At 41.2% G+C, this 12,467-nt stretch overlaps 2 protein-coding genes across 2 annotated transcripts; one reads left to right on the top strand and one right to left on the bottom strand.

Annotated features, from left to right (window-relative positions):
* The first annotated feature begins 634 nt into the window (after positions 1-634).
* ACBD7 (acyl-CoA binding domain containing 7) lies at positions 635-1,756 on the top strand. The gene is made up of 3 exons (XM_026649423.2): positions 635-797; positions 950-1,012; positions 1,100-1,756. The coding sequence occupies exons 1-3, from the start codon at positions 635-637 to the stop codon at positions 1,171-1,173; spliced, it is 300 nt and encodes a 99-aa protein (XP_026505208.1). The 3' UTR covers positions 1,174-1,756.
* A 1,074-nt stretch (positions 1,757-2,830) lies between these two features.
* OLAH (oleoyl-ACP hydrolase) lies at positions 2,831-9,156 on the bottom strand. The gene is made up of 5 exons (XM_024197535.1): positions 9,027-9,156; positions 7,118-7,256; positions 4,584-4,683; positions 3,307-3,476; positions 2,831-2,921 (listed from the first exon to the last, which is right to left on the bottom strand). Exons 1-5 carry the CDS (start codon positions 9,154-9,156, stop codon positions 2,831-2,833), a joined length of 630 nt encoding a protein of 209 aa, XP_024053303.1.
* Positions 9,157-12,467: the final 3,311 nt, after the last annotated feature.

The following is a 12,467-nucleotide window of genomic DNA, read 5'->3' on the forward strand; positions in this document are numbered from 1 at the left end:
CGAAGCCCCCACTGCTCACCACTTCCTTGTGAGCAGTGGGGGCCTCGCGGTGGAGGGGGGGCATGGAGAAGAGGAGGGATGTGGGGAGTAGTGGGGGGGAGGGGCTCGTAGGGGAAGAGGGTGGAGGAGAGGAGAAGGCAGCAATCAGTGGCAGGGGGAGCCGAGTGGGGAGGGGGGCCAAATGGAGGTGGGGCCTGGAGCAGAGCGGGGGTGGAGTGTTGGGTGGGGCCGCAGGCGGAAGTGGGAGCTAGCCTCCCCCAGGGGAAGCTTCAACCACCACCGTGGTAGTTCCTCTGCATCCCTGCCCTCAACTCAGACTCTGGATATGAACGACCTATAGTTCATAGAATTTATAAGCAGCTTGCATGATCATACCTGTGACATTCCATTTCACCACTTAGGCTGTATATGGCTCCAATTATTTAGCTGTAAAAATATGTATTTGGGAGGAGAGTGTTGGCTTCTTTTAACAGTGTTGATTTATCAGCCAAGCTGGCCAAATTTCTGGCCAAGTATAATTTGATTAGGGAAGTATTGAGAGGCATTTACCTTTATGTATCACTGATGACAGGGAAGCAATTAGTAAATTTATGAGGATGCTACAAAGCCTAAAGCACACAACATAGGGATTAAAATGTCTAATACTCCATTGTTTGATTCCCCCCCCCCCTCTTTTCAGGCTGATTTCGACAGTGCTGCAGAAGATGTAAAAAAATTAAAAACGAGGCCAAGCGATGATGAGCTGAAGGAACTATATGGACTCTACAAACAATCTACTGTTGGAGACATTGATACTGGTACTTTATATGTGTGTGTGTGCATAACCCCACCACCACCACGACACACACATTTAATTCTGTAAATTTACTAAAACTAAACACTCTTTAGGTAAAATGGTATAATAACAAGCAACAAATGTTTGTGGAATTTTTTGTTTTTTTTTCGGCAGAGTGTCCAGGAATGCTAGATCTGAAAGCCAAAGCCAAATGGGAAGCATGGAACCTTAAAAAAGGTGTTTTTACCATTAAGTTTACACTAAGTAATCAATGTTATAGAATACCAAATAAGGAAAGGTAATGACTACTATTTTCCTTTGCAGGTTTATCAAAGGAGGACGCCATGACTGCCTATATTTCTAAAGCAAGAGAGATGATAGAAAAATATGGGATCTAAAATACTCCACAATAATTCCCATAAATAATTCATTAACTTTTCAGTAGCTAATGAACTAACTCTTTTGAGGAAAAAAATGCAAAACTAACATTTTCGTGTTTAGTTTGACACTAAGATTTACCAACGTGAGTTAATTACCTACAAGGGAGTATTTACACATGCACTGTACTTCTTAAGACACTAACTGTACTTATTTTAAATACATTTTTACCTACAAGATTTATTTAGGGTTTTAAACGGTCTCTTCTTTTCCCTTTTTTTGAGGAGGCAGAAAGATCACATTCCTCTTCCTATCCAGCCAAAGTAAATTCTGAAGACAAAACTACTTACCTGTCTTTTTTTCCCAAAAGATGTAATGGGATACAGAGAGGGGAATTTAAAAAGAAAGAAAAAGAAGAGTAGTTTTTAAGATAGCTGAGTCAGGCTAATGAGGTCTCAAAGAGTGCCGATTTAAAGGAAACATTAGTTACTTCCTGGATCCAATAATGGATAAATATACTTGTGCAAATATATCTCCCTTCTGTTAGGGTATGTCTACACTACCCGCCGGATCGGCGGGCAGTGATCGATCTATCGGGGATCGATTTATCGCATGTAGTGTAGACGCGATAAATCGATCCCCGATCGCTCTGCCGTCGACTCCGGAACTCCACCATGGCGAGAGGCGAAAGCGGAGTCAACGAAGCCGCACCGCGAGGACGTGAAGTAAGTAATTTTAATTCGATCTAAGATATGTCGACTTCAGCTATGCTATTCTCGTAGCTGAAGTTGCGTATCTTAGATCGATTCCCCCCCCCCCAGTGTAGACCAGCCCTATTACAGTCATAGAAATGCGGGTGTAGAAAAACTACATTTTAAATGGAAATAACTTTGGGTCCCTCCCACCCCCACAGAGCTTATTCTTGCTTAGATGCTTTATTGGGCCAGATTAAGCTATGGTAAAGGCAGAGGGAAGCCACTGAAGCCCGACATACTACCTTTGCAATGCTTTTAGCCTACCATCCTCCCACCAGCCCCAAACTATAACCACCACAGGGAAGCAAATTAATGTACTGGCTGTTTATTTTTAAGAATCAGAATTTTCCTAAGTATCATCATAAATTATATCCTGGAGAAACCTTTGGCTGTAGGATGCACCTGTATTAATACATCAACTGTTAGCCCTGTTGCTACAGAAAGTTGCTTACCTTGCCACTGTGATAGTTGTAAAGTTGTATAGAAAATGTTTTGTATTATTTACTGCTTTGGACTAATCTTTGACCCCTCTCCCAGCAAAATAAAGACATATACTCAGAGATCAACAGTTTCTATACATTTTGTCATATGGTCTGCCATGAAAATTTCATTAGCAGGGTCCAGCAGATAAAAGTGTCCTCCAGGAAGCTTGTGAATACTGGTATCTCCACTTGTTACATCCTTCCATGCTGAAAGAGAATTAAATATGTAAAGCATGAGAGAAATATCAGCTTGTGTAATTGTTTTTCATAACTTGTTTCAAGATTATTGAAATCTTTCTAATTCCTTATGAATCATTCTGGCTCATATACTGCAAGAATCCTTCATATTTCCATATCAATTAAAATGAGATTATGGACAGAGCTGCTCATTAATCTGATTCAACAGAAGTATAGCTAAATATTAAAGGCAAAGCACGCTACTAGTTACCTTCTAAATCATATGGCAAATCTTCAGACCCACTAAAGCATGTAAGGTCACAAGAGAGACCATCCATTACCGGTTCCTCAGAGCTGTGAATATAAAGGAGAACTTGAATCTTTCCACTCTAGGTTCCCCCTCCAAACACAAAATATCTTTTTCTTCCCCCTCTAAAACATAATAAAACACTTTGCCAATGTACTCTTTAGTACAGAATGCAACCTGCTATTTACTTATTATAAATGGGATGGGGAAGAACTGAAGGAGAAGGAGGAGTTCTACCTTTAAGATTCTAGGCTGGATCTTTAATTATGCTGTTGTTTCTATTACACAAATGCTTTTATCATGGAAACAAAGATTCAGGGACAAAAATGGGAGAGCCTTGTGTGATAGGTCTCAGTACAGGTGAATGTTCTATTTTAGACTATGAATGAATAGTCCTAGTCTCAGAATATACTGTAAAACTGTACTACTTACAGAAAGGACTGCATAACTGCAAGATCTGCTCTTAATGCAGGAATGAAGTGTTTCATAACATTTTTGTTCTGCAGAAAGTCAGGAGGAGTACCACCAAGAGACTGTATCACTTTGATAATTTCTTCTTCGTCTTGGTCTTTTATCGTGTGGAAAGGATAACAATATGTTATCTGAAAGCATCATATAAAATATATTAGGTGTTTCATAAAATACACTGTAAACAACTGTCCCTAAAAGATTTAAGTCTTAGGAAAGAAGCTTAAAGAACATCTAACCTGTAGTGTTTTCCCCTGTCCCCAATATAATAGTTGCATTATGATTTAGGGGCTGGTTGGTTTCAGAAGTCACATAATCTTTATAGAGATGATAATCTTGGAGTGGAAAAGAGGCTGCCCTAACACATCTATAGAACATGCTGTACTGGTTATTCAGTGGACTATAACAAAAGGCATTGCTAAAGCTTTGTGTCTGTCTCTTGCTGCTAGACAATAGTTTCTGAAAATGTAGCTTGTGAGGGAGACAGAAATATAAAAGCTATTCAATTTTTGGTGTGAATTTTTTATTCTAAATGCTGAAACCAAACTACCAAAATAATGTCTTTATCAGAAAGCGAAGCAGAACTGTGGACATAAATCCAGCTGCAGTGGTGCTTGAGGGACCCATGGGCCCAGAAACTTTGCAGGAAACATTGTTTTCATGGAGGGATGAGATGTCATCCAAAAACACTGTTTCTAAATGGCCTGGAGGGAGGTGCAGTAGGTGGTGCATGAGAAGCAGCAGCATGGGGAAAATAGCCAAATCCCTGCTGGTCCCCTGAGAAGAGTGGCAGAACCACCAGGAACTCAGGAGTGGTGAGGAAAGAGGCAAAGCCACCAAAGAATGGGGTTGGGAATTAAGGAGAGGGCAAAGGTACCAAGGACTGAGCAGGAGGTCCAGGAGAGGGTGCTATGTGTTAGGAGGGTGATGTACACTTCTATTTCTGGGAGGAAGGGTATGCTGGGTTTTGCCTGGATGCCTATCTGACTAGTAAGTGCATCACCGTAACAGGTAATGTGAGATGCTCTAACAACCTCAATTTAAGCTCCCCACAGATAATGGAATATATATGCATGAATCCTCATGTGCAGTGGTTGTCTTTTCTCTATAGACTTTACTAAATTCTGCATGCTAGGGTAGAGTCAGCTGCACTTTGGAAGGCCAAAGCAAGTAATTTATACATGATAGTTGTATAGCTAAATACTATTTTATTTCATATTATCAAAGATTATATCACTTACATGTGGGGCATCTGCGCTTGATATAAAAAGATGCTCTGGTTGTAGTCCATATTTTTTTTTCAAGTGTACTGCAACTGCAAAACTAACATATGATCCAAAACTGCATTTAAAAGAGAAGTCAAATTAATCTGACTAAACGTATCTTGCAGGACAACATTTAAACACAGTTAGAATCCCAACTCTAGTAAGGTGCAATTACTGTGGTAAACATTCTTAGAAACCATAAAATGGTACCTTGGAGCAGTGTGTTATAGGTCTCTAATTATGAGAAGTAACTTTAAAGAGTAATGATGTTAGTCAATTCACATGTAAAAGAGAAATCAGATAGCAGATCAGACCTAGTACAGCACTTTTGCTTCTTTCACTGTTCCACTTTGCTTTCAGTATGAATGAATGTTTTGAATATTCCTTGAAAACTAAGTAACCTTCAAAAGCCATTTGCTCTTCCATTATTAGTGTAAGCAGCAACATTACTATTAGGAGTAAACAGTCATAATCTAAGTAATGATTATTACACTAATACACTTATTTAGAAGGTATCTGTACCTGAAAGGTTCTAACCCTGACCGATATACATAAACAACAAGAATTTCAAAAAAGCAACAGAGAAAGGATGGTCCAGTGGTTATGGCACTAGCTTAGCCTGAGCGCAAGTCCCTGCTCTGCCACAGACTTACATCATGACCTTGACCTAGTCATTTAGTCTCTCTGTGTGTTCATTCCCCCTCTGTAAAATGGGGCTAGTAGCACTTCCCTGACTCACGGGGGTAGTGTAAGGTTGAATGCAATAAAGATTATGAAGTTCTACAATGAGGGGGCCATATAAATACCAGAGAGAGATCATGGCCATAAGCAAACAGATCTCAGAAGTGGCATAACTTATCCCCCCACATCAGTGCCACTGATGTACTTTGGCATGTAGTGTGGCAGGCATTCTACAGACAGGTTGTTGACTGAAAGTACTCTGCCTCAATGGAACTGTGCCCATGTACACCAGCAGAGGATCTGGCCTGCAGGGTGAGACAGTGAGCAGTTCCAATTCTGTTTGTTTCACATGTCACTCTCGGTGATAAGGCCAAACACTGTGCAGCCCAGAGAGTGGTCATTTATTAGTGAAGGCTTTATGTTATACGTGCTTTGACAGGCATAAGCTCTGTAATATGTACTAGCTGACAGTTGGCTTTCAAGGATATCCCAAAGCAATTCATTGCAGTAAAACACAAAGGTGTGGATTACTATGGAGACATCTCCATTCAGAACAAGTAAGCTTCCAATATTTTGAAAATGGAAAAAGCCACTTGGGCCTCCATATTCCACTTATGGTCATAACTGACTGCTCAATCATGAATCCAGTTCTGTAAATCCCATTAAGAGAGAGGAGAGCTACTGAGGAAGAAATATGCCCCAGAAGTTTTCCACTATCCAGAAGCAATAGCTCAGTCTTATCTGCACTGAGCCTCATCCACCTGTCCCACATCCATCCTTGCAAACTCAGCTAGGCAGGAAAGGCACTGCTCTGTTGCAGGGACACAGTCATGTAGATCTGGGCATACTGCAGATATCTCAGGGTGGGTATCATATCAGTTCTCTGAGTGGCTCCACTTGTACACTGAACAACAAAGATGACACATGATCACCACTAGAATCCATATCGAGGTGATTTCAGGATAGGTGTGTAATCACCCAAGCTCCACATCTGCAAGTAGATCTACTCTGGAACTATCCTAGTAGGACAAACAGCTCCTTGCAGTTGATGGTTTCAAAAGTACTCAGCAGATTTTTCTACTGGTAATATCAGACTGTTTCACAGAAATGACAGACACTACATACCACTTGGCTATACCACAGCCCCAACTGGATTGGTATATATCAAATAGTCTCCTTCCAGGCATATGCTCATGAAGTAGACCCAGTTTAGCCACCATTCCTTATAAAAAAAGGGAGGTCAGAGTCTAGGTAATAACTAAGCACAATACTTAGTTTCAACAACAGGATATTGAACTAATACATAATAGAGAATAACTGGCTAGATGGTTGTACTCCAGAAAAGGATCTGGGGGTTATAGTGGATCACAAATTGAATATCAGTCACAATGGAAAAAACTCTTTCATAGCTCTAGTGTCTACAAATGTGCTGCTGTAGCACTTGTAGTGTTGATCTTCCCTATGATTCTGTTTCAGCCAGTCCAGCACTCTGCCTTGGGGGAAAGAGCTAAGTCACTGTCTATGCTGTGCACCTTACAAGGGCGCAGGTGTGCCGCTGTAGCTACGCCGTTGTAAGGTGCACTGTGTACCTGAGCTTTATCAAAATAAAACCACCTCCGACGAGGGGCAGTAGTTTCATCGCTAGGAGCGTGGCTCCCGCCGACAAAGTGCCGTCCACACCGGTGCTTTTCGTCGGTAAACTTTTGTTGTTTTTTCACACCCCCGCGTGACAAAAGTTTTAAGAACAAAAGTGCCAGTGTAGATAAAGCCTAAGTATCCAGCCACAGATTTTAGGCTCCTTTGCCACATATTTAAAAAGATTTTTTTACCTGTGACCAAAAAATGCAAAAGGTTTCTCTTGCAAGTCTTGAAGCAAAACACTAATAATGTCATTAACGATAGTTTGCATGTCTTTTGCAAAAGGTTCATTAACACGAGAGCCTCTTCCAGGAAGCCTTACAGAATACACTAGAGGGGAAAAGAAAATTATAGTCATTTCAGGTCACTCTAAAATTCACTCTTTTAGATTACCAAAACAGAAATTAACCGCACAGTTTTTATTTATTCTGCATAAAGCAAATATTAACAGCCAGTTACATAAAGGAAGGTTTTTACATTAGTGATGATAATGATTAGGTGAAGTTTTAACTCTGTGGTCGAAATGTAAAGGGCAGCATGGGCTTCACTCAAGAGCTTGGTATTAATATTTTTATTCCCAACTATTATTTGTCCAGTTTATTTGGATAGTAAGATCTTTGGGGCAGGGACTGTCTCTTACTAGGAGTCTTGACAGCACCCTAGCACATGGGCCCCTGATCTTAGGTGGGGCTTCTAGGTATTATTGTAATATAAATAATAATCAGCATTTTAGTTGAAGAATAACTAGTATGAATGTTCTCTATAAAATACCGTCTCGCTAGAATCCTGAACTCTATTGATAACTCTTTTGCACACCCTTTACTGCAATCTTTTTTTCTTTGAAGGCTTTTCACTTATTACCCATAGTAGAACTTGGAATCGTGATATTTATTGACATGGTTGTATATTCCTTTCAGAAGCTTGGTCTTCAAAGGACCATCCCTGGATTTTTACCCCACTGTTGTATTGGGCAACTGAACAATGGGTTAAATTGTAAAAATATGTTACTGTTTTTTTCATTCTCCTTTTCATAGGACGTGTCCTTCAAAGGTCACATGGAAGCAGGGGGGGTCATACACACCAAGAAGAAAAAAGTATTGTACTTAAAATAAGCCACCACATAATACAGTAGGTAGCAGGACAAAAATATAGGGTCAGGCCTTTTATAACTTTTTTGAGCAAAGTTAAGACAGTTCTGAAAGCGCATGCTGCTCTCTGAATTTTACTCAACAGTAGTTGCAATTGTTCTGAGGCCCCCCCTCTCCCAGTAGCTTTTCTGGAAGTATTTCCGTCTAAACAGAAGACTTTTTTTTACTTCAAGGAAAATTGGATGTGACTGGCACAGCAATTCACTGGAGGTATTCAGAGTTTAGGGGACTGGTTTTATTTCAATGCTAATGCTCTCGTGTAATGCCAGATTATTCTCTTTTCTTTGTGAAAGGTCTGGAAAATAGCCATGGCTTCTCCCCTTCAAAAAGTGCAAGTATGAACCTTTTCCAGAGCTGATACAACGTGATAGCCATGGGAATTACTTCACTCTGTAACTAAATGCCATTTTACTGTTACAAAGCCATTGTGTGACATTGGTTTTGATACAGGGAATGTAGAATCATGCAGAGAAGTTTAGCTAACTTCAATTCATTCTGCACAGGAAAAGGGTCTGTAGCTTCCCAGCATACTGAAATGAATTTTTAAATATCCTTTTTGAGCATTTTTGCTGCATGTACATTTTTTTAAATATAACCAAACATGTTACTGTATTGCTGACCCATTTAACAGATCTGTTTCTAAAAGAGTCAAGCCTGTTTTAGCTTTGAGAAAGAAATTTAATTGAAGGTAGATATATTCATGTTTTGAACCCAGGAACTTGGGACCTGCTTTGCGGTGGCATAGGAGTTGAGGGAACTCAACATCCCAATGGAGGTATTAAGCACTTTGCAGGAGGGAGCCATGGTAAGAACATTATTAGAAAGATAACTCAGCTCTCTTTACCAGGGCTGAGAATATTCTGTTTAAGATCTTACTACTCTGCATGTTAGTATCCTGTCTAGATGGCCCATCATTATTAAATTGTACTTGTCATACACAAAAATTACTGACCTTCTATTGAGTTGTCAAAGAGTTTGCCCCATTTTGCAAAATGGGTAGCGCCACTTCCAGCCCAGGGGAAGCAAATCAGCCTATAAAGCGCGTTAGGCCTTCTGTATAGACAAGCAACAGCCTTCTCCATTCTTGAGGAAGACAAAAAGAAATCTCATTCATTTGTTCTGTTTGTTTTTTTATTTAAATTAAAGAGTGTGGTTCTAGACTTAATTTAGTTCGAAACAGGCCAATATTTTCTATTGTCAAAACTGCTAGCACTGTGTCACCAGCCTGGAGCTGGCCCTGACTGTAATAATCTTTGTGCAAAATATGCCTTCTAAGGTATCATTTAAAAGCTAATAACTCGCTGCTCAAGCTTATCATAGTGAAATATATGTAGCAACATTGTATGTGAGGTTAGTACCTAAGAAGACAAAAAAAAGCAGTGCTGCACTTTAGGGAAGGAGGCCTGATCTGAAAGCTTGGTCAATAATGTGTTAGAAGGAAGCGGTAAGGACTTTACTTTGAATCAAGTGTAGTTTGTTAGGTTAGGCAGCAGAAAGAGTTTTATCTCTGTTTTCCTTGGAACCATTTCTGACTTTTATACCTCATTACTTGAACTCACTTAAAACCTAACTTATTTTATTCTTTAATCAAAATCAATCCAGTATTGTGAATGGTTTGGGTAATGTCATTTAAGGTGTTAAGCTGTTGTATATGATTCCCCTAGAGGAACGGACTGTCCAGCAGAGAGCTGGACAGTGCAGAACATACATTTTTGGGGGAAAATTTGGGAGTGGGAGTGTGTTGGGGTCACCCTGTAAATGGTAACCAAGGCTGCTGGAAGCCAGAGTGTTTCTGGTGTGTGCTGACAGGCTGCTGGGTTCAGAACTGCTGGGGCAGAGCTGTGGCTTTACATAAACACATTTGGGTGTGACCTGCATGCTGGTGGTTGTTTGTGAACAGTCCAGGTTGGGAGCTACAGCAGCAAGGCATTGCAAGACACTCCAGATTGCAGGGCAGTGATGATGCAGCCCCTCACTTGTCTGGATTGCACCCTGGAATATCACAGATGCCAAAAACCCATTCTTTACATCTCAAACAATAAAGATTCTGGCTTTGGAAAGTTCTGGCAAGTTTTCATCAGTTTTGGGCAGATACTGGAATCTTTTCAATGTCCGGTTCTGTGGCTTTAGATCTATGCAGATACATAATTTGCTTAATGGCTTTTTTATCACCCTCATGATGCATATAGGTGCTATGATACCCCTGCTTTGCAGACTTTCAAGCTCCTAGTGTACTGGATTACCTAGTGCCACTGGAAAGTTCCTTTGTGGTAAGCCCACAGGTTTCATTGTGGATGGAATCTGAGACCTACTCAAATGTATGTAATAATGTCAGCTTCTACTGCCCACCCTTGTACCCATCTGACAGACTTGTCTGGTTGTTGCATTTATGAGACTTGAGTGGCATAGTCAGTTCTGCACAAACTTAGGCCTTGCCTACACTAGAAAGTGTTTGCTGGTATAGCTATACACTACTCTGCTAGTGGAGATGCAGTCTCTATTGGCAAAACTTTTCTTTGCCAGTATAGCTTATACAAGCTCCCCAAATGACATAAGCTATACTGGCAAAAGGACTTTTTTGCCAGTATATCTGTGTCTACACTAGAGCTTTCACAAACATAGCTCCATCGGTTAGAGAAGTGATTTTTTTCACACTCCTAACTGAAATAGCAATACCAGCAAAACTTTTAAAGTTTCCTCTGCTCTTTTCTCCCCTCTCATTTCCTGTTCTTTTTTTAAAAAAGTGAACTTCTATTCCTCCTAGCTGTGAAGATAAGCTTTCAAATGTGAATTAAGTGATGTTATCTTCCCAAGTGTAAAAGATCATGCCCGCCCTGTACCTTCTGGCCCAGTGTGACTCTGCTGAGGCCTGCCTCAGTTTCCCCTTCAATGGGGCAGCAATGGGTTCACTTAATACCTGACTCCACCAACAATTTCTCCTCCAAATGGAACAATCTGCTAGACCACCAAAACTGGCTAACCACTGGGTCAAAAAGGGGTAACAGTATGTAAACTAGTGATTCCACTGATTATGTCATTGTACAGTTTTGTTCAGGGATCAGCACAGCAGGGCCCTGATCTTGATTGGGGCCTCTGGGCTCTATAGCTGTTTATTTTTTAAAGTACACATGGGGTTGCATCATTTTCCCAGATGCAGATGTGGTCCCATGACCTGGGTCCAATCTCTGAATAAGTTAAAACAACATGATTGTGTGAAAACAAGAGTTTTAAATAAATTTATATAACCTAGATAAACCAGAGTCATAGCAGGAGCGTTTGTTGCAGCCCCTGCCAGATTCTCTGAATCTGCGAATCCTGCTGTCTCATCAGTATAACTGACTACCTGTACCTGAAGATTGATGCAGTCATCAGTGTCATTCAAAAAGCTCCTCATCAGGCCTGGCATTGACAATAATATCAGTTGAAGGGCTCTCGGGTGCCAAACAGGACTTTATAGCCAAAATGTGCACTTACTATAACTGTCAGGTGTTATGCCTCCAGGAGACACACATTGGGACTAACAACTGACCTGGGTTCTCAGAATGAATGTGGCCATCAAGAGACCACACGAGCGATATGGCACTGCCATTTTTGGCAAACCTGATCTTCTCACCAACACAACATTTATGACCAACAATGATGACACTGCAGGGCCGCCCGGAGGGGGGGGGGCAAGTGGGGCAATTTGCCCCAGGCCCCGGGCCCTGCAGAGGCCCTCACAAGAATATAGCATTCTATAGTATTGCAACTTTTTTTTATGGAAGGGGCCCCCGAAATTGCTTTGCCCCAGGCCCCCTGAATCCTCTGGGCGGCCCTGTGACACTGAAGTCCTAACTGTAGATATTGCTGGCATTTTCCCTACAACTACTGCTGTGCAAACAATTCAAGTTCACTAGCCCACTGTCACATTCCGAGGTGCAATCCAGAGCAGTGGGGGTTGTGTCATCACCTGCCACACAACCTTGGGTGCCTCACAATGCTTTGCTATTGTAGCTCTGAACCTGGGCTAGTCAAAAACAGCCTACCAGCATGCAGTCACACCCTGAGTGTCTGTGTATAGCTACAGCCCTGCCCCGGCAGCTCTGACCCCAGCAGCCTGTCGGCAACACACCAATCACACTCTGGCTTCCAGCAGCCTTGGTTACTACTTGCAGGGTGACTCCAACACACTCCTAGTCTCCAATTTCCCCCAAAATGTGTGTTCTGCACTGTCCAGTCCTCTCCTGGGCAGATATTAGAGGTCCGTTGCCTCTGTAAGGAATCAATATTCAACAGTTTGTTACTTTATTCTAAGGAAGGGTAGATGGGAGAACAGCAAAATAGAGACAATGGATTTCAGGAAGGCAGATTTTGGTAAGCTCAGAGAGCTGATAGGTAAGGTCCCATGGGAATC

This window comes from Terrapene carolina, unplaced genomic scaffold (assembly GCF_002925995.2).
Source record: "Terrapene carolina triunguis isolate 2854851 unplaced genomic scaffold, T_m_triunguis-2.0 Scaffold84, whole genome shotgun sequence".
Taxonomy (NCBI): Eukaryota; Metazoa; Chordata; order Testudines; family Emydidae; genus Terrapene; species Terrapene triunguis.